Source organism: Salvelinus fontinalis, chromosome 33, assembly GCF_029448725.1.
Source record: "Salvelinus fontinalis isolate EN_2023a chromosome 33, ASM2944872v1, whole genome shotgun sequence".
In the NCBI taxonomy this organism is placed as follows: domain Eukaryota; kingdom Metazoa; phylum Chordata; class Actinopteri; order Salmoniformes; family Salmonidae; genus Salvelinus; species Salvelinus fontinalis.
The window spans coordinates 37,812,234-37,839,573 of record NC_074697.1 but is presented as its reverse complement, the minus strand read 5'-3'; the positions used below and the strand labels follow the sequence as shown (position 1 = coordinate 37,839,573).

General features: G+C 43.4%; 1 protein-coding gene across 1 annotated transcript in view; it reads left to right on the top strand.

The window, feature by feature from the left end:
- The first annotated feature begins 617 nt into the window (after positions 1–617).
- Positions 618–27,340, top strand: part of LOC129832157 (alpha-2-macroglobulin-like) — a 37,198-nt gene continuing 10,475 nt past the window's right edge. Inside the window, exons 1-23 of the mRNA XM_055895982.1 lie at positions 618–800; positions 1,907–2,087; positions 3,531–3,687; positions 3,942–3,994; positions 4,913–4,933; positions 5,265–5,430; positions 5,550–5,634; positions 6,665–6,815; positions 6,946–7,066; positions 7,384–7,493; positions 7,639–7,809; positions 8,055–8,288; positions 10,371–10,437; positions 10,521–10,666; positions 11,287–11,436; positions 12,948–13,100; positions 13,305–13,392; positions 13,527–13,710; positions 15,169–15,394; positions 15,546–15,672; positions 15,801–15,922; positions 19,382–19,433; positions 19,514–19,597. Of these exons, the coding sequence (XP_055751957.1) occupies positions 715–800; positions 1,907–2,087; positions 3,531–3,687; positions 3,942–3,994; positions 4,913–4,933; positions 5,265–5,430; positions 5,550–5,634; positions 6,665–6,815; positions 6,946–7,066; positions 7,384–7,493; positions 7,639–7,809; positions 8,055–8,288; positions 10,371–10,437; positions 10,521–10,666; positions 11,287–11,436; positions 12,948–13,100; positions 13,305–13,392; positions 13,527–13,710; positions 15,169–15,394; positions 15,546–15,672; positions 15,801–15,922; positions 19,382–19,433; positions 19,514–19,597 (2,935 nt within the window). The 5' untranslated portion in view covers positions 618–714. The remainder of the gene's footprint in view (positions 801–1,906; positions 2,088–3,530; positions 3,688–3,941; positions 3,995–4,912; positions 4,934–5,264; positions 5,431–5,549; positions 5,635–6,664; positions 6,816–6,945; positions 7,067–7,383; positions 7,494–7,638; positions 7,810–8,054; positions 8,289–10,370; positions 10,438–10,520; positions 10,667–11,286; positions 11,437–12,947; positions 13,101–13,304; positions 13,393–13,526; positions 13,711–15,168; positions 15,395–15,545; positions 15,673–15,800; positions 15,923–19,381; positions 19,434–19,513; positions 19,598–27,340) is intronic.

Sequence of the window (27,340 nt, the reverse complement as noted above, 5' to 3'; positions counted from 1 at the left end):
CCTTTAAACTGCACTCAGAGACATACTGCACTCAGAGACACAAATGGTATCCACAAATGAATCTGACTCTGGGGAAGTAGGTAAAGGGTCTCGAAGTATGGCTTTAGTTATCTCTGGATCTGTCCATAGGCTACCTTAGGGAAACTTCACCCCAGAGGCTAGGTCCATTTGCAGGAATTTTCATGTGTAGGTCAAATGACAGGAAGCATTAACTACTAATTCCCTTGTTGTCTTTCTGTCAATTTTCAGAATGTGCATAGATTCAAGGCCACTTATAAAGTGGGACAAAACTATAAGAGACTATAAAATTGGGGTGTAGCCCTAAAATGCATACTCACTTGAAACAAGTGGGTTTAAGTGGGGTGTTGTAACACAATATACATTTTGGCCAAAGTTACAGTACAAGCCAGGCATTACAGAACATTGATTGAAATGTAATCAGGCTATCGTGCATGTCAATGTCATACACTATATTGTATGTACATGTATATTAATGGTGTAGTCCCGAAGTCAGAGAATCTGCCAATCACAACATTGCAAAGCACTGCTATTGACACAAATTGGTCAATCATTCACAAGGCTTTTACCTCAATCATTTAACCTGGCTACACCAGTTCCTCTGCTTGTCCTCTACACAGTGCAGTAGGGAAGTCTTGCCAGTAGGAATACTGGGACATAGGCTGAGTTGCTGTTTTTTATTTCTCTCCTTGAGTCATGGTTCCTTCTGGGCCTCACGTTTGGAGATGGATACTGTTCGCCTGCTTTCACTGGCTTTGTGTCTGTCAAGAAACTCCAAGACCGTAAGTAAACCTGCACAGTCATCAGAGTTAGAATTGAATAATTAAACATGGCATCTCCCCTTGGTGTAAGATTTTCTCTCTCAGAGAGCAGATCAAGAGCTATTTTTTATCTACCCTTTCTGCAGATATTTTTTTCTTAAGACTTCCCCTACAGTTGAAGTCAGAAGTTTACATACACCTCAGCCAAATACATTTAAACTCAGGTTTTCACAATTCCTGACATTTAACCCTAGTAAAAATCCCTTGTCTTAGGTCAGTTAGGATCACCATTTTATTTTAAGAATGTGAAATGTCAGAGTAATAGTAGAGAGAATGATTCATTTCAGCTTTCATTTCTTTCATCACATTCTCATTGGGTGAATTTTGGCCCATTCTTCCTGACAGAGCTGCTGTAACTGAGTCAGCTTTGTAGGCCTCCTTGCTCGCACATGCTTTTTCCACTCCAATAACTTGACTTTGTTGTCCTTAAGCCATTTTGACACAACTTTGGAAGTATGCTTGGGGTCATTGTCCATTTGGAAGACCCATTTGCGACCAAGCGTGAACATCTTGACTGATGTCTTGAGATGTTGCTTCAATATATCCACATAATTTTCCATCCTCATGATGCCATCTATTTTGTGAAGTGCACCAGTCCCCCCTGCAGCAAAGCACCACCACAACATGATGCTGCCACCCCTGTGCTTCATGGTTGGGAAGGTAGACCTCCAATTGACTTAAATGATGTCAATTAGTCTATCAGAAGCTTCTAAAGCCATGACATCATTTTCTGGAATTTTCCAAGCTGTTTAAAGGCACAATCAACTTAGTGTATGTTCATTTCTGACCCACTGGAATTGTGATGCAGTGAATTATACGTGAAATAATCTGTCTGTAAACAATTGTTGGAAAAATTACTTGTGTCATGCATAAAGTAGATGTCCTAACCGACTTGACAAAACTATAGATTGTTAACAAGAAATTTGTGGAGTGGTTGAAAAATGAGTTTTAATGACTCCAACCTAAGTGTATGTAAACTTCTGACTTAAACTGTAGGTACCCTCTCATTTTCACTGATTTTCCTGTGTGTTTGTTGGTGTGTGCATGTGTGTGTATGTTCTCTGTAGTGTTTACATGGTAGCCATTCCTGCAGTGATCCAGGCAGGCTCAGAGGCCAAGCTTTGTGCCAGTCTTCTGCAGCCCAATGAGACCCTGGTCATGACCATATCTCTGATTGTTGATGAGCAGAGCAGAATTCTTCTCCAAGAGCGTTCTGACCAAGAGTTTCACCGCTGCTTCCAGTTTCAGGTCAGCCCAGCACTGGTCGACATCCAGAACCATTCCAATCAGAGTATACAGTATTTTTTAGCTTTGTGATACATCTCTTCATTTTAGTGAAGTGGAATAATATTTTATTGTAAATATCAAGGTGTTGGCCTTGACATTTTTACCTGGTTTTGGTCAGATGCAAGCATGCTTTTAAATACTGCACAATATATATATAGTGCATTCTGAAAGTATTCAGACCCCTTGACTTTTTCCACATTTTGTTATGTTACAGCCTTATTCTCAAGAGGGTTAAATTAAAAAAATAACCAATCTACACACAATACCCCATAACAACAAAATGAAAACAGGTTTTTAGAAATACATTATTTAATTAAGTATTCAGACCCTTTGCTATCAGACTCGAAATTGAGCTCAGGTGCAACCTGTTTCCATTGATCATCCTTGAGATGTTTTTACAACTTGATTGGAGTCTACCCGTCGTAAATTCTATTGATTGAACATGATTTGGAAAGGCACACACTGGTCTATATAAGGTCCCACAGTTGACAGTGCATGTCAGAGCAAAAACCAAGCCATGAGGTTGAAGGAATTGTCTCAGAGACAGCTCCAAGGCAGGATTGTGTCGAGGCACAGATCTGGGGAAGGGTACCAAAACATTTCTGCAGCACTGATGATCCCCAAGAACACAGTGGCCTCCATCACTCTTAAATGGAAGTTTGGAACCCCCAATACTCTTCCTACAGCTGAGCAATTGAGGGAGAAGGGCCTTGGTCAGGGAGGTGACCAAGAACTCAATTGACACTCTGACAGAGCTCCAGAGTTTCTCTGTGGAGTTGGGAGAACCTACCAGAAGGACAACCATCTCTGCAGCACTCCACCAATCAGCCTGTGGCGAAGGATCACCTTCCAACAGGACAATGACCCTAACAATGACCTGGATGCTCCCCATTCAATCTGACAGAGCTTGAGAGGATCTGCATAGAAGAATGGGAGAAACTCCCCAAGTACAGGTGTGCCAATCTTGTAACATCATACCCAAGAAGACTCAAGGTTGTAATCGCTGCCAAAAGTGCTTCAACAAAGTATCTGTTTTTTATGTTTAATACATTTGCATGAATTTCTAAAAACCTATTTTTGCTTTGTCTTTATGGGGTACTGTGTGTAGATTGATGAGGGGAAAAAACTACTTAATCAATTGTAGAATAAGGCTGTAATGTAACAAAATGTGGAAAAAGTCAACAGGTCTGAAAACTTTCCCAAATGCACTGTATGGCACCTAACAGAGACCTTTATCCAAAGCAACTCACAATGGCCTATGTGATTCCCACTGGAATTGAACCCCCAACCTTGCCATTGCTAGCAGCATGCTCTTACCAACTGAGCCACACAGGACCACAGTATAGTATTATATGTTATTGGTATATTAGTTTATCAGTGTGTTGCTCTCTGTCTCCCTGACAGGCTCCTCATGTGGAGAGTGAGGAAGTGCAAAACTTTAAGGTGGAGGTTCGAGGTGAAACGTTTCTATCAACAGAGGAGAGAAAGGTCATGATCAAACCGTACAGCCCGATGACATTCATCCAAACGGATAAACCAATCTACAACCCAGGACAAACAGGTAATTTTACACAGAGCCAGTGACCTACACAATTAGTCTCCTTGCTCTATCCAGAGTAGCTGTCAAAAGTTTCTTGCAAAATTCTGGTAACTTTCCCGAAAATCCCAGGTTTTACAGAAATCCCGGTTGAAAGATTCCTGGAATCTGGGAATCCTTCAACAGGGATTTCTGGAAAATCTGGGAAAGTTAGCAAAATTATGCTTCTAAATGTCTCATTGAGTGCTTGTCTTTGTCTTTTCATTGTCTTTTTACAGTGCAGTTTAGAGTGATCACCTTGGATACCAATTTTAGCCCTGTCAATCAGCTGGTGAGTCTTGAAAATGTGAATAATTGAATCTTGAAAACAATGACCTCTATTTGGTCTTCATTTAGATCAGTATCTCAATTACTTTAAAAAAGACAAATACAGAAGAATCTCAAGAGTCACTTCACATTACTGTCTGATAGATGTAGCAATCAGCTATCATGTAACACTATGTACGATATTGTCCAACCAACTCAACTCTGTGGCCTTGTGGTTAGTGTCCTCCTTGAGAATGGAAGGTTTAGGGTGTCAAGCCTTACCAAAGAACGGGATCAGATGCCTCTCTACTTGGCACTGAACATTAAGGGGATGGATTGAGGTTAATGCCCAGCAATAGACTAGCATCCTGTCCAGGCTCCTTCACTCTACAGAAACAGGACATAGGCTCGTGCCTTATGGACAGGGACAAGGCTTATTATGGACAATATACTGTAAATGGTTATTTTAATTCAGTAATCAACTAGCCACAACATGTTATACACATCTCGTTAGTACTTCATGAACAATAAGACTTTGGAAATGGGAAATGTTTTGAACAACTATGGGGCAAAATCCAAATCTTTAGGCCATGTCTGTTTGATAAGGCTACACAAACATTTGAGACCCATAGCACACAGTGCAAAGGTTCTGCAGAGGTTCTCTAAATAAACCTGCGTGGGTGGATTTTAGGGTCCTCAAACATTCACCACAGGCCATGGGGTTTTCAATTAATTTACTGTAGGTCAGATTGGAATGTATGAGATCTACTGAATTTATATTAAAGTCCCAGTGCAAATACTACTTGTGATATTTAGTTGAAGAGACGAACCTAAGCACCTGCCTAATTCCTATAGTTGTAGACAGCTTTGCTCCTCTGTTCATTTTGGGGGAATTTGAGTTATTCATAAAACATTAACCAATCTTTTGTCTTGCCCTTCACAGTACAATGTTGTGGAACTTGAGGTAAGACCCTTATTAGTCTGTCAATTTATGATGAGTGTCACTAAATACTACAACACGATAAGACGATGACTCCACCAGCTAGGTAGGTCATCATTCATTTCCACATGGCAGTTACCAGAAGACTCCATATCAGCTTTATGTGAACACATCAGGGCCACCTTCAGTAAGCAAACTTCAGAACGTTGCAGATAGAGATGTCATGAATAGAACTGACGTGACTCCTTATTCTACATGTCAGACAGGCATGTTTGGCCTACATAACATATTTGTATCTGAACGTTCCACAGTGTTGTGCCCTGCTAAATGTGTCCCTTGTTCTACGAATAAACAGGATGTTCATCAGAACAGGATTGGACAGTGGGTCAATACATCATCTAGTGGCAACATTCTGCAGCTTTCTCACCCGCTGAACTCTGAAGCACCTGTAGGATCCTATGCTATTGTAGTGTGGATTGGTGATAACAAAATACAACATCACTTCAAGGTAAAAAAATATGGTAAGTTGAGCTTCTTTATTTGACCTTTCATGCTCGGTAATATTATGGATCTGGCAGTTGAATCAATAAATCACAATTCAGGGACATTCATGAGTTAACTGCTGTTCTATTATATCTAGTTTTGCCAAAGTTTGAGATCAAAATGAACCTCACCGATGAGATCAGCATTGTTCAAGAGGAGTATAAAGTAGAAGTGTGTGCAACGTGAGTCTACACTATCGCCGTTTTGCAATGCACTGTTGTTATGTGTAACTCCACTAATGAGTCTACACTATCGCCGTTTTGCAATGCACTGTTGTTATGTGTAACTCCACTAATGTCACTGTCTAATTAATCGCATTGTGCAAATGCAGACCTTGAGTCAAATACTAATTGAATTATTTTAATTACTTTTGCATACATCTCAAAGTAAGTATTTACAGAGTGGCGCAGTGGTCTAAGACACTGCATGTCAGTGCAAGAGGTGTCACTGCAGTACCTGGTTCAAATCCAGATTGCATCACATCTGCCTGTGATTGGTCCCATAACGTGGTGCACAATTGTCCAGGGTAGGCTGTCACTGTAAATAAGAATTTGTTCTTAACTGACTTGCCTAGTTGAATAAATACTTTTTTATATTTTTTTTAAATACAAGTAATTCAGTATTGGAATGTATTTGGAAATACTGAAATACAAATATTTTAATACTCCATACATTTCAACCCATGTCTGTTTGGTCCTAGGGGTATTTGAAATAGTGTATTTGGAAACAAATACTTAAATATGCATGTATTTGAACCCAGATCTGTGCTAATGACAAAAACGAATTGAAGACCTACAATGCTACTACTCCTCAATGTTATAAATTGCTTCTATGAGTACCCTGATAATTTAAAAGTTTGAGACAGTGGCATTTACATGAACAGCTGGGCCTTTAGTCATAAAGCATCTCAGAGTAGGATTGCTGATCTAGGATCAGGTCTCCCTCCCCCTGTGCATGTGACACAAACGATTACACTGATCCTAGATCAACACTCATACACTGAGAGGCTTTATCAATACAGGTCTAGATGCATTGACAATGTTAAAAGTACTTGACTTAAAGAAAGCCTGCAGGTATAATGCATTTGAACTTGTTGTAAGCACGCATGTATGAGCCTTTGTAATGTCTCATATGAGGTTTATAATATACTATGTCTCTCTAAGTAGGAAATCTATGATGTTTTTGATGCTTTTCATTATGAAATAAAATCAGATACACGTATGGACAGCCTGTACCTGGAAAAGCAGAGGTAGAGTTGTGCCGACCTTTAAGGAACGATGTATTGATATCAATGAGATTTGATGTGACAACTCAACAAGGAGTTCCTGATTATACAGCCCCCTGCCACAAAGAGTCAATAAAGGTCTGTATGCTTTCCTGTAGAAACTATCATCAGTATAATTGTTTTCACCAACATATTACATTTTAATGTGATGTGGATAAATGTATTTAAATCAGTTCTTAATGTCTGTGGTTTTGCTTGCTTTTCCCAGATAGACCAAACTGGCTGTGCTTCTCATGTCTTCAACATGTCCATTTTCACAAAGAATGCCGGACAGAAAATGCTCATAGACAGGCTGAGTTTTAATGCAAAAGTAGAGGAGGAGGGGACAGGCAAGTCATTTATCACAACAATTTGGAGTTGGGAAATATGATGACAACATTTGCCTGCAGTCAAATGAAAACATTTTTTTTTTATTGAGCGTGAAAGGCATGATGTCAATATGTTTAATTAGATTGTGGAGACCTGTATTTGACCTTTGGTACTACACCATAATGTTTTATATATATATGTTTTTAATCATGTTTTAAAATCTTGTGTAAGCTGCACTGCAATTGAGTTTCTGCATTGTGAATTGTCATTGTGCATCACAGTGGCATGTGTTCTTGTTAAATAAACCATCCTATTCTCATTTGTTTTCCTTTGACAGGTATTACACGGTCAGAAGAAAAACACATAGCGCTCTCCTATGTGATTGGAAAACTCACGTTTGTCGACACACCCAAAATCTATGAGCATGGATCAATTATCGAGGGCAAGGTAAGTCCAAATCCAGTGTTATTGTTCCTTGTACTTTGTTGAATTGTGGATGCCATTTGTTCTTTGACATTCCTGTTTACTTAACTACTAATAGTAGGTAACAGTGACAAACAGATGTAGCGTCACATTCCTCCTTTTCCCTCAGATAAACGTTGTTCACTTCAACAACACACCTATCTCTGACATGTTAGTCTACCTGTTGGAGAAGAAAGGCTGGTCCTCACATCGTCTCCAGAACCTAACCACGGACAGTCATGGTATTGCCAGTTTCTCCCTCAACACAACCACTATGCCCAAAGAGGATATTAACCTCATAGTAAGTATGATTCCTTCCAAGGTTTTGAAAGACTCAGACTCTTTATGCTCAATCCCAAATCACCCCATTGACCCTACTCCCTGAGGTCGATCATGCTCTTGTGGAGATCTGAGGATATTCCATTGGTATAATAATCAATATGGTGAAACTTCCAACTAGCCTATCAGAGGGTGAGGTGGAGCTCTAAGGGTCGATTTGGGATTGGGCCTTTAGTTATACTCTCTCTTCCCTCTGTTGATTTCCAGGTAAGCAACACACCAGAAGCGGAGCACACTAGATACAGGGTCCCCTATTTCAACAGTGGGAAACACATACTCTCACTGATCCAGCCCACTGTCCCTCACAGTAAAACGTCCAGCTCTCTGGCTATTCAGAAGATAGAGAAACCACTGGCATGTGGGGAGGAAGTGTCAATCACCATCCAGTACGCTATCGTAGGGGAGACCGTCCCAAAGGGCTCCGTGGATGTCATCTACCTGGTGAGTAGAACCAGAAACAAGTTGTGACAACCTGCAAACCCAGGGTGCGTCCAAAATGACACCCTATTACATTTACATTACATTTAAGTCATTTAGCAGACGCTCTTATCCAGAGCGACTTACAAATTGGTGCATTCACCTTATGATATCCAGTGGAACAACCACTTTACAATAGTGCATCTAACTCTTTTAAGGGGGGGGGGGGGATTAGAAGGATTACTTTATCCTATCCTAGGTATTCCTTAAAGAGGTGGGGTTTCAGGTGTCTCCGGAAGGTGGTGATTGACTCCGCTGACCTGGCGTCGTGAGGGAGTTTGTTCCACCATTGGGGTGCCAGAGCAGCGAACAGTTTTGACTGGGCTGAGCGGGAACTGTACTTCCTCAGAGGTAGGGAGGCGAGCAGGCCAGAGGTGGATGAACGCAGTGCCCTTGTTTGGGTGTAGGGCCTGATCAGAGCCTGAAGGTACGGAGGTGCCGTTCCCCTCACAGCTCCGTAGGCAAGCACCATGGTCTTGTAGCGGATGCGAGCTTCAACTGGAAGCCAGTGGAGAGAGCGGAGGAGCGGGGTGACGTGAGAGAACTTGGGAAAGTTGAACACCAGACGGGCTGCGGCGTTCTGAATGAGTTGTAGGGGTTTAATGGCACAGGCAGGGAGCCCAGCCAACAGCGAGTTGCAGTAATCCAGACGGGAGATGACAAGTGCCTGGATTAGGACCTGCGCCGCTTCCTGCGTGAGGCAGGGTCGTACTCTGCGAATGTTGTAGAGCATGAACCTACAGGAACGGGTCACCGCCTTGATGTTAGTTGAGAACGACAGGGTGTTGTCCAGGATCACGCCAAGGTTCTTAGCACTCTGGGAGGGGGACACAATGGAGTTGTCAACCGTGATGGCGAGATCATGGAACGGGCAGTCCTTCCCCGGGAGGAAGAGCAGCTCCGTCTTGCCGAGGTTCAGCTTGAGGTGGTGATCCGTCATCCACACTGATATGTCTGCCAGACATGCAGAGATGCGATTCACCACCTGGTTATCAGAGGGGGGAAAGGAGAAGATTAATTGTGTGTCGTCTGCATAGCAATGATAGGAGAGACCATGTGAGGATATGACAGAGCCAAGTGACTTGGTGTATAGCGAGAATAGGAGAGGGCCTAGAACAGAGCCCTGGGGGACACCAGTGGTGAGAGCACGTGGTGCGGAGACAGATTCTCGCCACGCCACCTGGTAGGAGCGACCTGTCAGGTAGGACGCAATCCAAGCGTGGGCCGCGCCGGAGATGCCCAGCTCGGAGAGGGTGGAGAGGAGGATCTGATGGTTCACAGTATCAAAGGCAGCCGATAGGTCTAGAAGGATGAGAGCAGAGGAGAGAGAGTTAGCTTTAGCAGTGCGGAGCGCCTCCGTGACACAGAGAAGAGCAGTCTCAGTTGAATGACTAGTCTTGAAACCTGACTGATTTGGATCAAGAAGGTCATTCTGAGAGAGATAGCAGGAGAGCTGGCCAAGGACGGCACGTTCAAGAGTTTTGGAGAGAAAAGAAAGAAGGGATACTGGTCTGTAGTTGTTGACATCGGAGGGATCGAGTGTAGGTTTTTTCAGAAGGGGTGCAACTCTCGCTCTCTTGAAGACGGAAGGGACGTAGCCAGCGGTCAAGGATGAGTTGATGAGCGAGATGAGGTAAGGGAGAAGGTCTCCGGAAATGGTCTGGAGAAGAGAGGAGGGAATAGGGTCAAGCGGGCAGGTTGTTGGGCGGCCGGCCGTCACAAGACGCGAGATTTCATCTGGAGAGAGAGGGGAGAAAGAGGTCAAAGCACAGGGTAGGGCAGTGTGAGCAGAACCAGCGGTGTCGTTTGACTTAGCAAACGAGGATCGGATGTCGTCGACCTTCTTTTCAAAATGGTTGACGAAGTCATCAGCAGAGAGGGAGGAGGGGGGAGGAGGGACTATTCCCTTGTGCACTATTTTAACCAGGGTCATTTCAGACATAGTACCAGCCTCTTACCTTTAAAGGAAGGATGCCCTATACAACACCAATATTCCTCATCTCCTTCTTCCTGACTTGATGGGAAAACTGTTTTTCCCTCCTCCAGGCCTTATCCAGAGGGACGATACTTCATCATGGACATATGAAGGTTACTATACAGCAGGGGAGTCCTGGTGAGGAAGTTTTATTAAGTCATTCTGGACGTACTGGGAGGTGCTTGACGACAATGACAGTGTGACATGCTCTTACGTTGCAGTAACTGAGGGTGAAGTCACCTTGAAGTTGGCAGTGGTTCCAGAGATGGCGCCATTGGTACAGGTCCTGGTGTACAGTTTGCTACCCAGTGAGACTGTCATCGCCCACAGCATGAACTTCCCCACTAAGAAATGCTTCAGACACAAGGTGTTAGTCATATACTCAGTGACTGCACATCAGAAACATATTGTGATCATTTTATGGAAGCCAGAAAACGTGTCAGGTATTTCCAAGCACATAGATATCATACCTTGTATAAAGGTGTATAATGCCTCCCGAGTGGCGCAGTGGTCTAAGACACTACATTGTTAGCTGTGCCATTAGAGATTCTGGATTTGAGTCCAGGCTCTGTTGCAGCCGGCTGCGACCGGGAGACCCATGGGGCGGTGCACAATTGGCCCAGCATCGTCCGGGTTAGGGAGGGTTTGGCCGGCAGGGATGTCCTTGTCCCATCGCGTACTAGCGACTCCTGTGGCGGGCGCAGTGCATGCTGACACGGTCGCCAGGTGTACAGTGTTTCCTCCGACACATTGGTGCGGCTGGCTTCCGGGTTAAGTGGGCATTGTGTCAAGAAGCAGTATGGCTTGGTTGGATTGTGTTTCGGAGAATGCACGGCTCTAGACCTTCGCCTCTCTGAGTCCGTACGGGAGATGCAGCCCCCGTACGGACTCGATTCTGTAACTACCAATTGGATACCACGAAAAAGGGGTACAATTTTTTTAAAGTAAAGGTGTATTGTGTACACTTATGTATGTCCTGTGTGCCAGGTGTTTGTGGAGTTCTCACCCTCACAAGCAGTCCCAGGGGAGAAGAACACGCTGCAGCTCTCGGCCCAGCCCGGCTCCCTCTGTGGCCTCAGCACTGTGGACAAGAGTGTTCACATCATGGAGCCAGGGAAGAGGCTGGATGCTGACAAGGTAACAGCTCACTGAAGTGAATGTCAACCACCATGTAAACAAGCTTTTGTGGTGCTGGCAATACAACCAGCTTCAGGGGAATAAGAAGTGACTACGCAGACTTGGAGTGGGTCTGTTCGCAGTGGGCCATTTGGTGTACTTTCATCAAAGGTAATTGGCACTCATTCTCTGCAATGAGATCCACTTTTTTATAGAAACTCAGTAATTGAAAAGCATCTTCCTATTGGTACTTAATGAGTTAAGAGTCTAGGTTGTGTTTATTACTGCAATTTTAACCCTCCTACCACAACTCAGTAAAAGGCACATGACAGCCCTCTTGGAGTTTGTCAAAAGGCACCTAAAGACTCTCAGACCATGAGAAACAAGATTATCTTTGGCCTGAATGCCAAGCGTCACGTCTGGCACCATCTGGCATCATTCCTACAGTGAAGCATGGTGGTGGCAGCATCATGCTGTGGGGATGTTTTTCAGCGAAATTACAGTTAATTAGCATATTCTGTAAAGCGAAATGATAACATTTTCCCTTAAACAATGTGCTGCTTTTTTCCAACGTACTAAAAAGACAATTTACCATAATCTTATTACAGCATCATTTCATTTTTAGAATTTTGAAGTATGTAGTAATTTTGTGATATTTATGTAATAAAATCTACTGCCAGTTATTTTATTTATTTATTTATTTATTTACCGTTATTTTACCAGGTAAGTTGACTGAGAACACGTTCTCATTTGCAGCAACGACCTGGGGAATAGTTACAGGGGAGAGGAGGGGGATGAATGAGCCAATTGTAAACTGGGGATTATTAGGTGACCATGATGGTTTGAGGGCCAGATTGGGAATTTAGCCAGGACACCGGGGTTAACACCCCTACGATAAGTGCCATGGGATCTTTAATGACCTCAGAGAGTCAGGACACCCGTTTAACATCCCATCCGAAAGACGGCACCCTATACAGGACAGTGTCCCCAATCACTGCCCTGGGGCATTGGGATATTTTTTAGACCAGAGGAAAGAGTGCCTCCTACTGGCCCTCCAACACCACTTCCAGCAGCATCTGGTCTCCCATCCAGGGACTGACCAGGACCAACCCTGTTTAGCTTCAGAAGCAAGCCAGCAGTGGTATGCAGGGTGGTATGCCAGTTATAAACATAGCCGAGCACATGAGTTGCTTCATTTCTGCAGGTGATCAGTCTATTTTGTCAAAATCACTGATACAGGTCCCTCTCCACCCTCTGAGGATATGTATAACTTAATATTATATCTCCAGAGAAACCTAGATTAAAATATTTTTTTTAGATTTTAAGTATTGAATAATCCATCTTTGGGATAAGATCAAAAATATGCCTCAGGTGACAAATTGACCCCAGTCAGTACTATGAGGGTTAAAAGCGTTTAGCAATGGAAAACAAAATTGAGCATCCAAGTGATCCTTCCCCATTTCAGGCTGTTGTCTTCTGTTTGGTGCCCAGTGAACAAGGTAATTTCACGTCTCCCTATTATCCCATTCCAGATATTTGATTTGTTACCAGTCAAGGAGACAACATACATTCCCTACGAGCTTCAAGACCCAGTAGCATGTTTACGTGTAAGACCAAGGAGAAATGTAATGCTATACCCAGATGGACCATCCGAGGAGAAAAATCAACCTTATGAAGTTTTTCAGGTAACTTCTTCCTTGTTTTCTATTTACTTGAAACCTAATTTCTGCTCTTGTAAGAATCAGTCAACATACTGTCACCATCTTCTTAAATTATGAATTGCTAAAATACCCTGTTTGAGGCTAAAAAATACATACAGAATGGAAACATAAAACTCAGAGGTATGAATTAATATTGAGCTCTCTTGTTTTTGATTCTGGCATTTCTAGAAACTGGGACTGAAGCTGGCAACTAACCTGGTTATAAGAGTACCTTCCTGCCTCAGCTACAAGGGGCTGCAGTACCATCGGCCCTATGGTGAGATATCCTCCTTACCACCTCTTACTCTCGTCATTGCCAGACGTATTCGGTGAATCTTGGGAAATGCATGGCTTTTAGTTTGACCAGGCTGATGCTAACACCAGAATAATGACTATGTTTTTTATTATTAGGCTACAATCCCTACCCTGTAACAATGAACAGATTTCACCTGGGTCCAGCGATTCTGGGATTTGGTCAAGCTGGACTTGGTGGAGTACCCGGTGTCGGATTTAGTGCCGCTCCAGCTCCACCACCCATACAGACAGTCCGTACGTTCTTCCCCGAGACATGGATATGGGATCTTGTGGAAGTTGGGTAAGAGCACTGCACAGTGAGGCTAACTTCGGGTGAAAGCCCTCTTATCTCTTGCCTAATATCAACACATGCAGTAGTTGTGTATATTAGGAACCTGTACCTCTTTAATAATTAAGGTGTATTACAGAGTAGGGGAAATTGGGGTAAGTTGAGAATTTTTTTACATTCAGTATTACTTCGAAATTATAGTATTCTTCCTATCAAGAATGTACATATATTTCAGGATGTTGTATATCCCTGGAAATAATCGGAATTAATGTAAACATTACAGTTTTGAAAACAAAGCTTGTCCATAAAAAGTGGTACCCTGGTATGGGGTAAGTTGAGCCCGGGACAAGTTAAACCGCTTACAAATTTCTGTACTGAACAAAATATTACCACTGTAGCGGTCATCGTTGCATGAAGAAGTGGACCAAAGACCAGCGTGGTAACTGTTCATGATTTATTCATAAAACTGAACACTGAAATAACAAAACAACAACAAAGAGACCGAATGAAAACGAAACAGTTCTGTCTGGTGCAGACACAAAACAGAAAACAAATACCCACAAAACACAGGTGGGAAAAGGCTACCTAAGTATGGTTCTCAATCAGAGACAACGATAGACAGCTGCCTCTGATTGAGAACCACACCTGACCAAACACACAGAAATAGAAAACATAGAACACAACATAGAATGCCCACCCCAACTCACGCCCTGACCAAACCAAAATAGAGACATAAAAAGGATCTCTAAGGTCAGGGCGTGACAACCACTTCGTTTTTAAAACCATGTCTATATTTATTATCTAAACACAATTCAATACAATCACAATGGCTTATTTATTAAACATATTTTAACACATGCTTAAACGCTGTACTTTTTATACACTTTTACCATAGATATTGCCTTGCTTTACGCCTGGAATGATAACACATACATTTCCTTAACTTGCCTCAACCCTTGGCTAAACATACCCCAAGGCAAATGTTTTGAGTACATTAGCCCACACATTTAAAAGGAAGCAAGGTCATGGTAGGTTTAGGACGTCAAGTTGAAGCTTATAGAGACTCCAACTGATGTTATGAACAATCTTTAGATACAAGCATCATGAGACCTCTATCACAATAAATTCATTTGACTTGGTGAAAATCAGTTTTTGGAACTAAGTTGTTTCATCCTTCACAGTCTCCATGAAATGATGACCTCTTCCGAAATATTTGGTCAAATTAATCATTTTGTGTGTGGTTTCCTAGAAACAATGGTGGCTAAAATTACCCCATTTGGCTCAACTTGCCCCACTCTCCCCCTATGCCCGTTTTTTCGTAGGGAAGAGGTCCTCAGAGCTGTTTAGATTAAGCTTAAATACATAAAAATACAAATATATAGTGTTCAAAGAATTTGTAAAGTCATACTCCATTGTTCTCTATGGGACACTTAGTTGCATTCTGTTTGAACTCTGACCTCTGTATTACAGGGAGTCTGGATCAGCAGACGTGCCCCTCACGGTCCCAGACACCATCACCACCTGGGAGACAGAAGCATTCTGCCTGGCCCCTAGCGGCTTCGGTCTGGCTCCTCCTGTGGAGATCACTGTCTTCCAGCCTTTCTTCCTAGAGCTCACCCTGCCCTACTCCATCATCCGTGGAGAGCATTTTGAGCTGAAGGCCACTGTGTTCAACTACCTGTCCAAGTGCATCATGGTACGGCACTGCAGCATGATCGTTTCTTGAGTTGTATAAAATGTTGTGTTTTGCTGCAGTTTGCCTAGTCAGTGTTGATTTATTTTTTATTACACCCAGTGTATCAGTCTTGGGATTTCCATGTAATCTTACAAGTGTTCCTCTTGGGCAGGTTTCTGTGACTCCGGCTCCTTCCTTAGACTACACTCTCACACCCCTGAATGATGTCCAGTATTCATCATGCTTGTGTGCCAGTGGACGAAAGACCTTCAGTTGGACAATGGCACCCTCAGTCCTGGGTAAGTCACCAGTCTCCATTCAACTGTTCAAACAGCAGAATGGATGTTAACCTGAGTTGTGTACTCTCAGTCACCGTATTGGATGTTCTGTAACCTGTGTTGCGCTCCGTCTGTCAATGTGTGTGTAGGGGATTTGAATGTGTCAGTTAGTGCAGAGGCTGTCCGGTCCCACGCTGTGTGTGACAATGAGATTGTGAACGTACCAGAGAGAGGACGCATCGACACAGTTACAAAGAGCCTGCTGGTGAAGGTATGTAGTTTAGTGCTGTTATGGAACGTACTGTTAGTTTGTAGAGGTATATGACCAAGATTATGTGGACACCTGCTCATCGAACATCTCATGGGCATTAATATGAAGTTGCCCCCCCCTTTGCTGCTATAACAGCCTCCACTCGTCCGGGAAGGCTTTCCAGTACTTGTTGGAACACTTGTTCCATTAAGCCACAAGAGCATTAGTGAGGTCAGGCACTGATTGTTGGGCGATTAGGCCTGGTTCCAATTCATCCCAAAGGTGTTCAATGGGGTTGAGGTCAGGGCTCTGTGCAGGCCAGTCAAGTTCTTCCACACCGATCTCGACAAACCTTTTCTGTATGGTCCTCGCTTTGTGCACAGGGACATTTTCCTGCTGAACCAGGAAAGGGCCTTCCCCAAACTGTTGACACAAAGTTGGAAGCACAGAATCGTCTAGAACAGAGTTTCTTAAAGTATGGGTCACGACCCGGGCCTGTTAACGGTGGGTAAATGTATAATTACTTCATTAATTACTGGAATTGATTTGGCCAAGTGCAACTGTGTTCTCGGTTCAGTGCGCTCTCTGCTTACCAGTGGTCTCTGCTCAGTTTGGCAGCTGCGCGAGTGGGAGAGGTAGAGGGAGATGCCCGTGTACTTCCAGGTTTACCAGATCTTTTTTTCTGCAGTTTTCTTGAAGATCACTCCGCTACCCACACGTTCGGACTGAGTTCAATCTTCATGAAACGCAAATACAGTGATGACTTTTTGTCTCTTTCATACAAACTTTGATAAATAACGAGAAGCGCCCACAATGTGTTTTGTGTGGGGAAGTGCTGAGTAATGAGTCTCTCAAAACGAACAAATTAAAGAACGACACATCCTGACCAAACATCCAGGCACAACATGACGGTACACCCAGGGAGTTCTTTCAGAACAGGGCAGAATGCTTCAGGAAACAGTGCTTCGAATGTGGAAAAGTAAGTCAACTAGCAAGGCATTGTTGTCACTTTATAACAGGTGATGATAAGCAGAAATAAGGGAGTACTGTCTCTCATAGTAGTAGATGTGATTTTCTCTTTCAAACAATCCCCTGGCCGTGTAGCGGTACACAGCTAATAGTTCACATTAGCCAAAGCAAGCTAACTAGCTCCCGTAAACTCGTACATCGCCTTGGTCCGTACAATGCCCTTATTTTAGCGCCCCAAAAACGTAATACTTCCAGATCAACTGTAATGTCAATACCATTGTAAAGCACAATTTCTCTCCTTTCCAACATGATCAATTACATGACCTAAACGCTGCCCGTTTCTGCATAATTCAAGCAGCCCCGTCGGGTCTTTTTAAAAATGGCGGGTGGGGAAGCGAAACTAATGCGTGATAGTAAGAAGGAGAGATGTGTGTGGGAAAATTGCTTTTTTTCACTCAATCTGTCCAACTTATCGCCTCTAAAATGTAAATAAAATACTATACAGAGTTTATAGAATGTGTCATTACATACCTATTTGAAGGTTTGTGTCGAATTTGAATCGGGTTTTTAGGGCGGTGCTAAAGTGATCTTAGAAGTAAACAGCTGCTTTGAGAATGATGATCGCATGCAATGATGACAAAAAAAATGACTAGGTATCCCCCCTTACCTCGTCACTGTCCATTTCTTGTTTTTAAACGATGAGAGAAGTGCTACACCTGGTGGAGAGAGATTGTAAGACAGAAATAGTTGCTTTATGCGTGCTGTATGTTGCGACATGACACGTCACGATGTAACGGAGGGTCTGTTTTTTCAACTTTTCTCCAATACTATAGAGCCATTACCATGTCGATCAACGCTTGAATAGAAACCTAGTTCACACCCCCGATTTTGAAGTCAACACATTCGCTACAGTCCCATTTCTTTTCTTTGTAGCCTCGTTTGAATGTTGCGGTTGCGCACATTTGTACGGAATGGGGTGAGTTTACATTACTGAGAAACAGTACAGATGAAGATGAAAAATTATCAGGTCTACTGTGCATTTTACTGTAGAAATTATTGTTGAAAACAAGTCTAGGTTGGAACTATTGCTGTTACAAGTCATCATTTTTATTCCGAACTGGAATAAAGTGATTGAAGCAAGATGCTTTTTGAGACAAACACTCACACAGGTCTGGGTTGCTCATATGCAGCAGGAAGCTGTCTCCTGCTTGACTGAGAAATCAGTAGATGTTCTGGTCCAGCGTGGCACCACATATCTATGCAAGTCAGGGTTCTCAAGTACAGAAACAGTGTCAATGCTGAGCATGACCTCAGTGTTGCACCGTGAAAAACTGAGCCCAGAATAGACATGCCTGTAAGATGTACAGTATAACAGATCATTTATCTGTACTGTAACTTAGTGATGCACGATCAAAAAGCCTGTGTGTGTGTGTTCTGTTATACATCTGTGGGATGTGATCAATCTGTTTATTCCAGTTCAGAATGAAATTATTTATTGTATTTTAACAGCAACAGTTCCAACCTAGACAGGTATGTAAGAGTGTTTTTAATGGGGGAAAATAGACATTGAAATATATTTATGGGTATTTCATTATTATTTGTTTTTGTCTACATTGCATTTCTTTTAGGCATAAGGGCAATGAAATGTACCGATATTTACGTAGAGTTGCATATTTCCCTAAGCTAGGGTCCCAGGAAAACACAGCATTTCTGATTTGGGTCCCAGGCTGAAAAAGTTAAAGAACCCCTGGTCTAGAATGACATTGTATGCTGTAGCGTTAAGATTTCCCTTCACCGGAACTAAGGGGCCTTGCCCAACCATGAAAAACAGCCTCAGACCATTATTCGTCTTCCACAAAACTTTACAGTTGTCATTATGCATTCGGGTAGGTAGCGTTTGTCATCCGCCAAACCCAGATTCGTCCGTCGGACTGGCAGATGGCAAAGCTTGATTCATCACTCCAGAGAACGTGTTTCCACTGCTTCAAAGTCCAATGGCGGCAAGCTTTACACCACTCCAGCCAACGCTTGGCATTAGGCTTGTGTGCGGCTGCTTCGCCATGAAAACCCATTTCATGAAGCTCCCGACGAACAGTTCTAGTACTGACGTTGCTTCCAGAGGCAGTTTAGAACTCGGTAGTGAGTGTTGCAATCGAGGACAGATGATTTTTACGTGCTTCAGCACTCAACGATCACGTTCTGTGAGATTGTGTGGCCTACCACCTCGCGGCTGAGCCGTTGTTGCTCCCAGACGTTTCCACTTCACATTAAAGTTGACCGGGGCAGCTTTAGCAGGGCAGAACTGACAAACTGACATGTTGGAAAGGTAGCATCCTTCGACGGTGCCACGTTGAAAGTCACTGAGCTGTTCAGTAAGGCTTTGTCAATGTTTGTCTATGGAGATTGCATGGCTGTGTGCTCGATTTTATACACCTTTCAGTAACGGGTGTGGATGAAATAGTGTAACTGCCTGTAACTGAACATTCTCTCTTTCTTTCTCTCCTCTCTCAGGCGGAGGGAACAGAAAAGACCGAAACCTACAACTGGTTGCTGTGTCCAACTGGTCAGTAATGCATGAACGTTGAATGTTCACTTTTATTGAACTGATCATCTCCATTCATCTCATCATCTGTGTGTCCACAGGAGAAACTCTGACAGAGGAGGTGGAACTGCAACTCCCCAAGAATGTGGTGGATGGATCTGATCGAATTTCTCTCTCAGTCCTGGGTAAAATGTACCATAGTATTGTTTGGAGACGTAGTGAGTTTAGAGTGTGTGTGTGTAGGTGCTTATATTTGTCCTATTTCACATGTGTGAATTGGAAATGTGTTTTTAGCATATCTCACTCTCCCTGAGACACCCTTGGAGAGTGGGGTCATGGCCAGGGTCTGACATTATTAATGCTAATTAGGAGCAATTAGGGTTAAGTGCCTTGCTTGGGGCCACATCAACAGATTTTTCACCTTGTCGCTCTGGGATTTGAACTACCCACTGGACACACAACGTCATTTCAAAACATTTTAGTCATATTTGGCTGAGGCCATAAGACTGCTGAACAATTAATCAAATGGCCACCTGGACTATTTGCATTGACCCCCCCCCCCCCCTTGTTTTTACACTGCTGCTACTCACTGTTTATTGTCAATGCATCACTTGGCTTCCCGAGTGGCGCAGCGGTCTAAGACGGCACTAGAGGTCCTGGTTCGCTCCCAGGCTGTGTCACAACTGGCTGTGATCAGGAGTCCCGTAGGTTGGCGCACAATTGTGCCAGCGTCGTCCGGTTTAGGGTAGGGTTTGGCCGTCATTGTAAATAAGAATTTGTTCTTAACTGACTTGCCTAGTTAAATGTAAAAAATATGCATAGACACTTTACCCCTACCTACATGTTCAAATTACCTCGACTAACCCGTACCCCCGCACATTGACTCGGTACCGGTACCCCCTGTATATAGCCTCGTTATTCTATTGTGTTACTTTATTATTTTTCTTCTTTAGTTTATTTAGTAAATATTTTCTTAACTCTAATTTCTTTAAACTATATTGTTGTTAGGGCTAGGGTCCTTTTTTCAGAATTTCTGCCTGACTGACGTGCCCAAAGTAAACTGCCTGTTACTTAGCCAGGATATGCATATAATTGGTACCATTGGATAGAAAACACTTTGAAGTTTGTAGAAATGTTATGTATGAGACTATAACACAATTGATATGGTAGGAAAAAATCTAAAGAACAACCGACCAGAATTTTTTTTTTTTGAGATCCCATGCTCTTACAATGGAAAGCTTTGCAATTCCTATGGCTTCCACTAGATGTCAACAGTCTTGTTCAAGGTTTCAGGCTTGTTTCTTCCAAAACGACGAAGAATTTTGAGTTTTGGTACTGAGAGTCACAGTTGGAAATCAGTCTGTGGGCGTGCGACGAACAGGACCCGCACTTGCTAATTTTACATTTCTATTGAACATACTTCTTTCTGTATGAAATATTATAGTTTAAGGGTACCAGGGGATTACCATTTTAGGGTACCAGGGGATTACATAGAAACGTAGTTTGACTTGTTTTAACAAAGTTTAGCGGTAGCTTTTTGGATTCCTTTGTCTGCATATTGAACTCAAATCGATGGCACCAACTAAACATACTTTTTGGGATATAAAGAAGGATTTTATCTAACAAAACAACCATGCATGTTGTAGCTGGGACCCTTTGGATTGTAAATCAGAGGAAGATTTTCAAAACGTAAGTGATTATTTAATCGCTATTTGAGATTTTATGAAGCCTTTGCTGGTTTAAAACTATGTTGATGTGGGGCGCCGTCCTCAAACAATCGCATGGCATGCTTTCGCTGTATAGCCTATTGTAAATCGGACAATGCAGTTAGATTAACAAGAATTTAAGCTTTTAACCGATATAAGACACTTGTATGTACCTAGATGTTTAATTTCCATAATTTTTATGATTATTTATTTGAATTGAGCGGCCTCCATTTTCACCGGAAATTGTCGACAGGTGTCCCGTGATTTAAAGAAATTTTAAAAAGGTAGTGGTAATATTTCATTCAGTACCGAAATTTGTAGGTGGCTTAATTTACCCCATACCCGGGGTAAGTTGTGCCAAGAGACCACTTTTTGGGTGGACAAACAATGTTTTCGAAACTGTAATGTTTACATGAATTCTGGTTATTTCCAGGGATATACAACATCCTGAAATATATGCACATCTTTGTTAGAAAGAATACGATATTTTCCTTGACGGAGCAATGCTGAATGTAAAACATGTCTCAACTTACCCCAATCTCCCCTACTCTGTAATACAATTTAAAGAGAAACAGGTTCCTAATCCACACCACTACTGTATGTTTTGTTACATTTGTTTTACTTTATTACAAAAGCAGTATTGAGTTGTGTTAGGTTGAAAACGCACCCACATATCAACATTTAAAATATATGTATCTAATGCTTGGATAGTTTCATCTGAGCCACTGGCCACTTGTCAACAAGTTAAAAGGCTATTTACCTTATTGCAAAAGTGATATATAATGTTTGATTGTCAACGCAACCAAATATCAACATTTGAAAGAGATGTATCATTTGTGCCACTGATTTAGTCTGGCTATAATTCCAGTTTGCTTACAAATTAATAATTGATATGTTGGATTCACGTCTCCATATCAAAGATAAAGAATAAGACTAAATAAAATCAAAAGTTATTTAAAGTGCATTTAAAGTTTAATTTGATTTAGTCCTATTCTTTAATTGATATTTTTAGTTGCAATGGAGACGTGAATCCAACATATGAATTATTCATTTGTAGACAACATTGACTTTTTGGTTGAGATGGAGACGTGAATACAACATTAATAATTAATTATTAACTTAAAGATTACATTTGAAACCCTAGGTTTATTGTCACGCCCTGACCTTAGTTATCTTTGTTTTCTTTATTATTTTGGTTAGGTCATTTACATTTACATTTAAGTCATTTAGCAGACGCTCTTATCCAGAGCGACTTACAAATTGGTGCATTCACCTTAAGATATCTAGTGGAACAGCCACTTTACAATAGTGCATCTAAATCTTTTAAGGGGGGGGGGGGGGGGGGGTCAGAAGGATTACTTTATCCTATCCTAGGTATTCCTTAAAGAGGTGGGGTTTCAGGTGTCTCCGGAAGGTGGTGATTGACTCCGCTGTCCTGGCGTCGTGAGGGAGTTTGTTCCACCATTGGGGTGCCAGAGCAGCGAACAGTTTTGACTGGGCTGAGCGGGAACTGTACTTCCTCAGAGGTAGGGAGGCGAGCAGGCCAGAGGTGGATGAATGCAGTGCCCTTGTTTGGGTGTAGGGCTTGATCAGAGCCTGAAGGTACGGAGGTGCCGTTCCCCTCACAGCTCCGTAGGCAAGCACCATGGTCTTGTAGCGGATGCGAGCTTCAACTGGAAGCCAGTGGAGAGAGCGGAGGAGCGGGGTGACGTGAGAGAACTTGGGAAGGTTGAACACCAGACGGGCTGCGGAGTTCTGGATGAGTTGTAGGGGTTTAATGGCACAGGCAGGGAGCCCAGCCAACAGCGAGTTGCAGTAATCCAGACGGGAGATGACAAGTGCCTGGATTAGGACCTGCGCCACTTCCTGTGTGAGGCAGAGTCGTACTCTGCGGATGTTGTAGAGCATGAACCTACAGGAACGGGCCACCGCCTTGATGTTAGTTGAGAACGACAGGGTGTTGTCCAGGATCACGCCAAGGTTCTTAGCGCTCTGGGAGGGGGACACAATGGAGTTGTCAACCGTGATGGCGAGATCATGGAACGGGCAGTCCTTCCCCGGGAGGAAGAGCAGCTCCGTCTTGCCGAGGTTCAGCTTGAGGTGGTGATCCGTCATCCACACTGATATGTCTGCCAGACATGCAGAGATGCGATTCGCCACCTGGTTATCAGAAGGGGGAAAGGAGAAGATTAATTGTGTGTCGTCTGCATAGCAATGATAGGAGAGACCATGTGAGGTTATGACAGAGCCAAGTGACTTGGTGTATAGCGAGAATAGGAGAGGGCCTAGAACAGAGCCCTGGGGGACACCAGTGGTGAGAGCACGTGGTGAGGAGACAGATTCTCGCCACGCCACCTGGTAGGAGCGACCTGTCAGGTAGGACGCAATCCAAGCGTGGGCCGCGCCGGAGATGCCCAACTCGGAGAGGGTGGAGAGGAGGATCTGATGGTTCACAGTATCAAAGGCAGCCGATAGGTCTAGAAGGATGGGAGCAGAGGAGAGAGAGTTAGCTTTAGCAGTGCGGAGCGCCTCCGTGACACAGAGAAGAGCAGTCTCAGTTGAATGACTAGTCTTGAAACCTGACTGATTTGGATCAAGAAGGTCATTCTGAGAGAGATAGCAGAAGAGCTGGCCAAGGACGGCACGTTCAAGAGTTTTGGATAGCAAAGAAAGAAGGGATACTGGTCTGTAGTTGTTGACATCGGAGGGATCGAGTGTAGGTTTTTTCAGAAGGGGTGCAACTCTCGCTCTCTTGAAGACCGAAGGGACGTAGCCAGCGGTCAAGGATGAGTTGATGAGCGAGATGAGGTAAGGGAGAAGGTCTCCGGAAATGGTCTGGAGAAGAGAGGATGGGATAGGGTCAAGCGGGCAGGTTGTCGGGCGGCCGGCCGTCACAAGACGCGAGATTTCATCTGGAAAGAAGAGGGGAGAAAGAGGTCAGAGCACAGGGTAGGGCAGTGTGAGCAGAACCAGCGGTGTCGTTTGACTTAGCAAGCGAGGATCGGATGTCGTCGACCTTCTTTTCAAAATGGTTGACGAAGTCATCTGCAGAGAGGGAGGAGGGGGGGGGGGGTGGAGGAGGATTCAGGAGGGAGGAGAAGTTGGCAAAGAGCTTCCTAGGGTTAGAGGCAGATGCTTGGAATTTAGAGTGGTAGAGAGTGGCTTTAGCAGCAGAGACAGAAGAGGAAAATGTAGAGAGGAGGGAGTGAAAGGATGCCAGGTCCGCAGGGAGGCGAGTTTTCCTCCATTTCCGCTCGGCTGCCCGGAGCCCTGTTCTGTGAGCTCGCAATGAGTCGTCGAGCCACGGAGCAGGAGGGGAGGACCGAGCCGGCCTGGAGGATAGGGGACATAGAGAGTCAAAGGATGCAGAAAGGGAGGAGAGGAGGGTTGAGGAGGCAGAATCAGGAGATAGGTTGGAGAAGGTTTGAGCAGAGGGAAGAGATGATAGGATGGAAGAGGAGAGAGTAGCGGGGGAGAGAGAGCGAAGGTTGGGACGGCGCGATACCATCCGAGTAGGGGCAGTGTGGGAAGTGTTGGATGAGAGCGAGAGGGAAAAGGATACAAGGTAGTGGTCGGAGACTAGGAGGGGAGTTGCAATGAGGTTAGTGGAAGAACAGCATCTAGTAAAGATGAGGTCAAGCGTATTGCCTGCCTTGTGAGTAGGGGGGAGGTGAGAGGGTGAGGTCAAAAGAGGAGAGGAGTGGAAAGAAGGAGGCAGAGAGGAATGAGTCAAAGGTAGACGTGGGGAGGTTAAAGTCACCCAGAACTGTGAGAGGTGAGCCGTCCTCAGGAAAGGAGCTTATCAAGGCATCAAGCTCATTGATGAACTCTCCAAGCGAACCTGGAGGGCGATAAATGATAAGGATGTTAAGCTTGAAAGGGCTGGTAACTGTGACAGCATGGAATTCAAAGGAGGCGATAGACAGATGGGTAAGGGGAGAAAGAGAGAATGACCACTTGGGAGAGATGAGGATCCCGGTAACACCACCCCGCTGACCAGAAGCTCTCGGGGTGTACGAGAACACGTGGGCAGACGAGGAGAGAGCAGTAGGAGTAGCAGTGTTATCTGTGGGGATCCATGTTTCCGTCAGTGCCAAGAAGTCGAGGGACTGGAGGGAAGCATAGACTGAGATGAACTCTGCCTTGTTGGCCGCAGATCGGCAGTTCCAGAGGCTGCCGGAGACCTGGAACTCCACGTGGGTCGTGCGCGCTGGGACCACCAGGTTAGGGTGGCCGCGGCCACGCGGTGTGAAGCGTTTGTATGGTCTGTGCAGAGAGGAGAGAACAGGGATAGACAGACACATAGTTGACAGGCTACAGAAGAGGCTACGCTAATGCAAAGGAGATTGGAATGACAAGTGGACTACACGTCTCGAATGTTCAGAAAGTTAAGCTTACGTTGCAAAAATCTTATTGACTAAAATGATTAAAATGATACAGTACTGCTGACTGGTGAAGTAGGCTAGCTAGCAGTGGCTGCGTTGTTGACTTTGTTTGAAAGTGTAGCTGGCTAGGTAACCTCGATAATTACTCTAAACTACACAATTATCTTAGATACAAAGACAGAAAAGACAACTATGTAGCTAGCTAACACTACACTAATCAAGTCGTTCCGTTGTAATGTAATAGTTTCTACAGTGCTGCTATTCGGTAGAAGTTGGCTAGCTGGCTAGCTAGCAGTGTTGACTAGGTAGGAGACCGGTGGCGCGGCGGACGAGAGTAGCTGGCTAGCTAACCTCGATAGTTTCTCTAAACTACAAAATTATCTTAGATACAAAGACAGAAAAGACAACTATGTAGTTAGCTAACACTACACTAATCAAGTCGTTCCGTTGTAATGTAATAGTTTCTACAGTGCTGCTATTCGGTAGAAGTTGGCTAGCTGGCTAGCTAGCAGTGTTGACTAGGTAGGAGAACGGTGGCGCGGCGGACGAAAATAGCTGGCTAGCTAACCTCGATAGTTACTCTAAACTACACAATTATCTTAGATACAAAGACAGCAAAGACAACTATGTAGCTAGCTAACACTACACTAATCAAGTCGTTCCGTTGTAATGTAATAGTTTCTACAGTGCTGCTATTCAGTAGAATAGCAACTTCGGTAGAAGTTGGCTAGCTGGCTAGCTAGCAGTGTTGACTACGTTAGAAGTGCGAAAATAGCTGACTAGCTAACCTAGATAATTACTCTAAACTACACAATTATCTTTGATACAAAGACGGCTATGTAGCTAGCTAAGATCAGACAAATCAAACCGTTGTACTGTAATGAAATGTAATACTACCTGTGGAGCGAAGTGAAATGCGACTACTCGCTCCAACCCGGAAGAAAAATATGGTCAGGATGTGACGAGGGTGGTATGGGTGTTTTTGTCTTGTCTAGGGGTTTTTGTATATCTATGGGGTTTTGGTATTGTCTAGGTAAATGTAGGTCTATGGTGGCCTGAATTGGTTCCCAATCAGAGACAGCTGTTTATCGTTGTCTCTGATTGGGGATCCTATTTAGGTTGCCATTTGCCATTTTGGTTTTGTGGGTTATTGTCTATGTGTAGTTGCATGTCAGCGCTCGTGTTTATAGCGTCACGTTAGTTTGTTTAGTGTTCTTCGCTTAAATAAAGAAGAATGTATTCATCTCACGCTGCGCCTTGGTCTCATCGTTATGACGAAAGTGACATTTATATGTATTGTCTATTTTTAGTTGAACCCTGAATTGAATTTAAAACAAAATCTGTTGATGACTTCATAAATGCTATAAGGGCCTAAATAGTATCGTTGATGACAAATTACTTCGGAGTATGGTTACATTTCATTTGCTCTGTTAAACCTACACTTTGATATGACTACGATATCAGCAGTGAATCTATTTAGTTAATAAGAGATTTCTCAATAAGCATTCTCACAATAGGACATTGGTAGTCAATGACAAATATAAAAGTTAAGCAGAACTGCACTTGATTACAACCCTGGATTGGAGACCAAATGGATAGCTGTAGATAGATTAACTCTCCACTAGGATATGCAGCCAGTCTTACAATTTTTTTCTGATAGTGGATATAACGTTGGAAGATCTGACGTAGTTTCAAATGTAGAAATTCAACATATTTTATACAAGGGTTGTTTATGTTGAAAATTGGTTACCATGATGATGATGATATATTAACAGTTTCCCAAGTAGATTCCACGTACAATACATTGACAAATTAAGTTGAAACAATGTTATTTCAA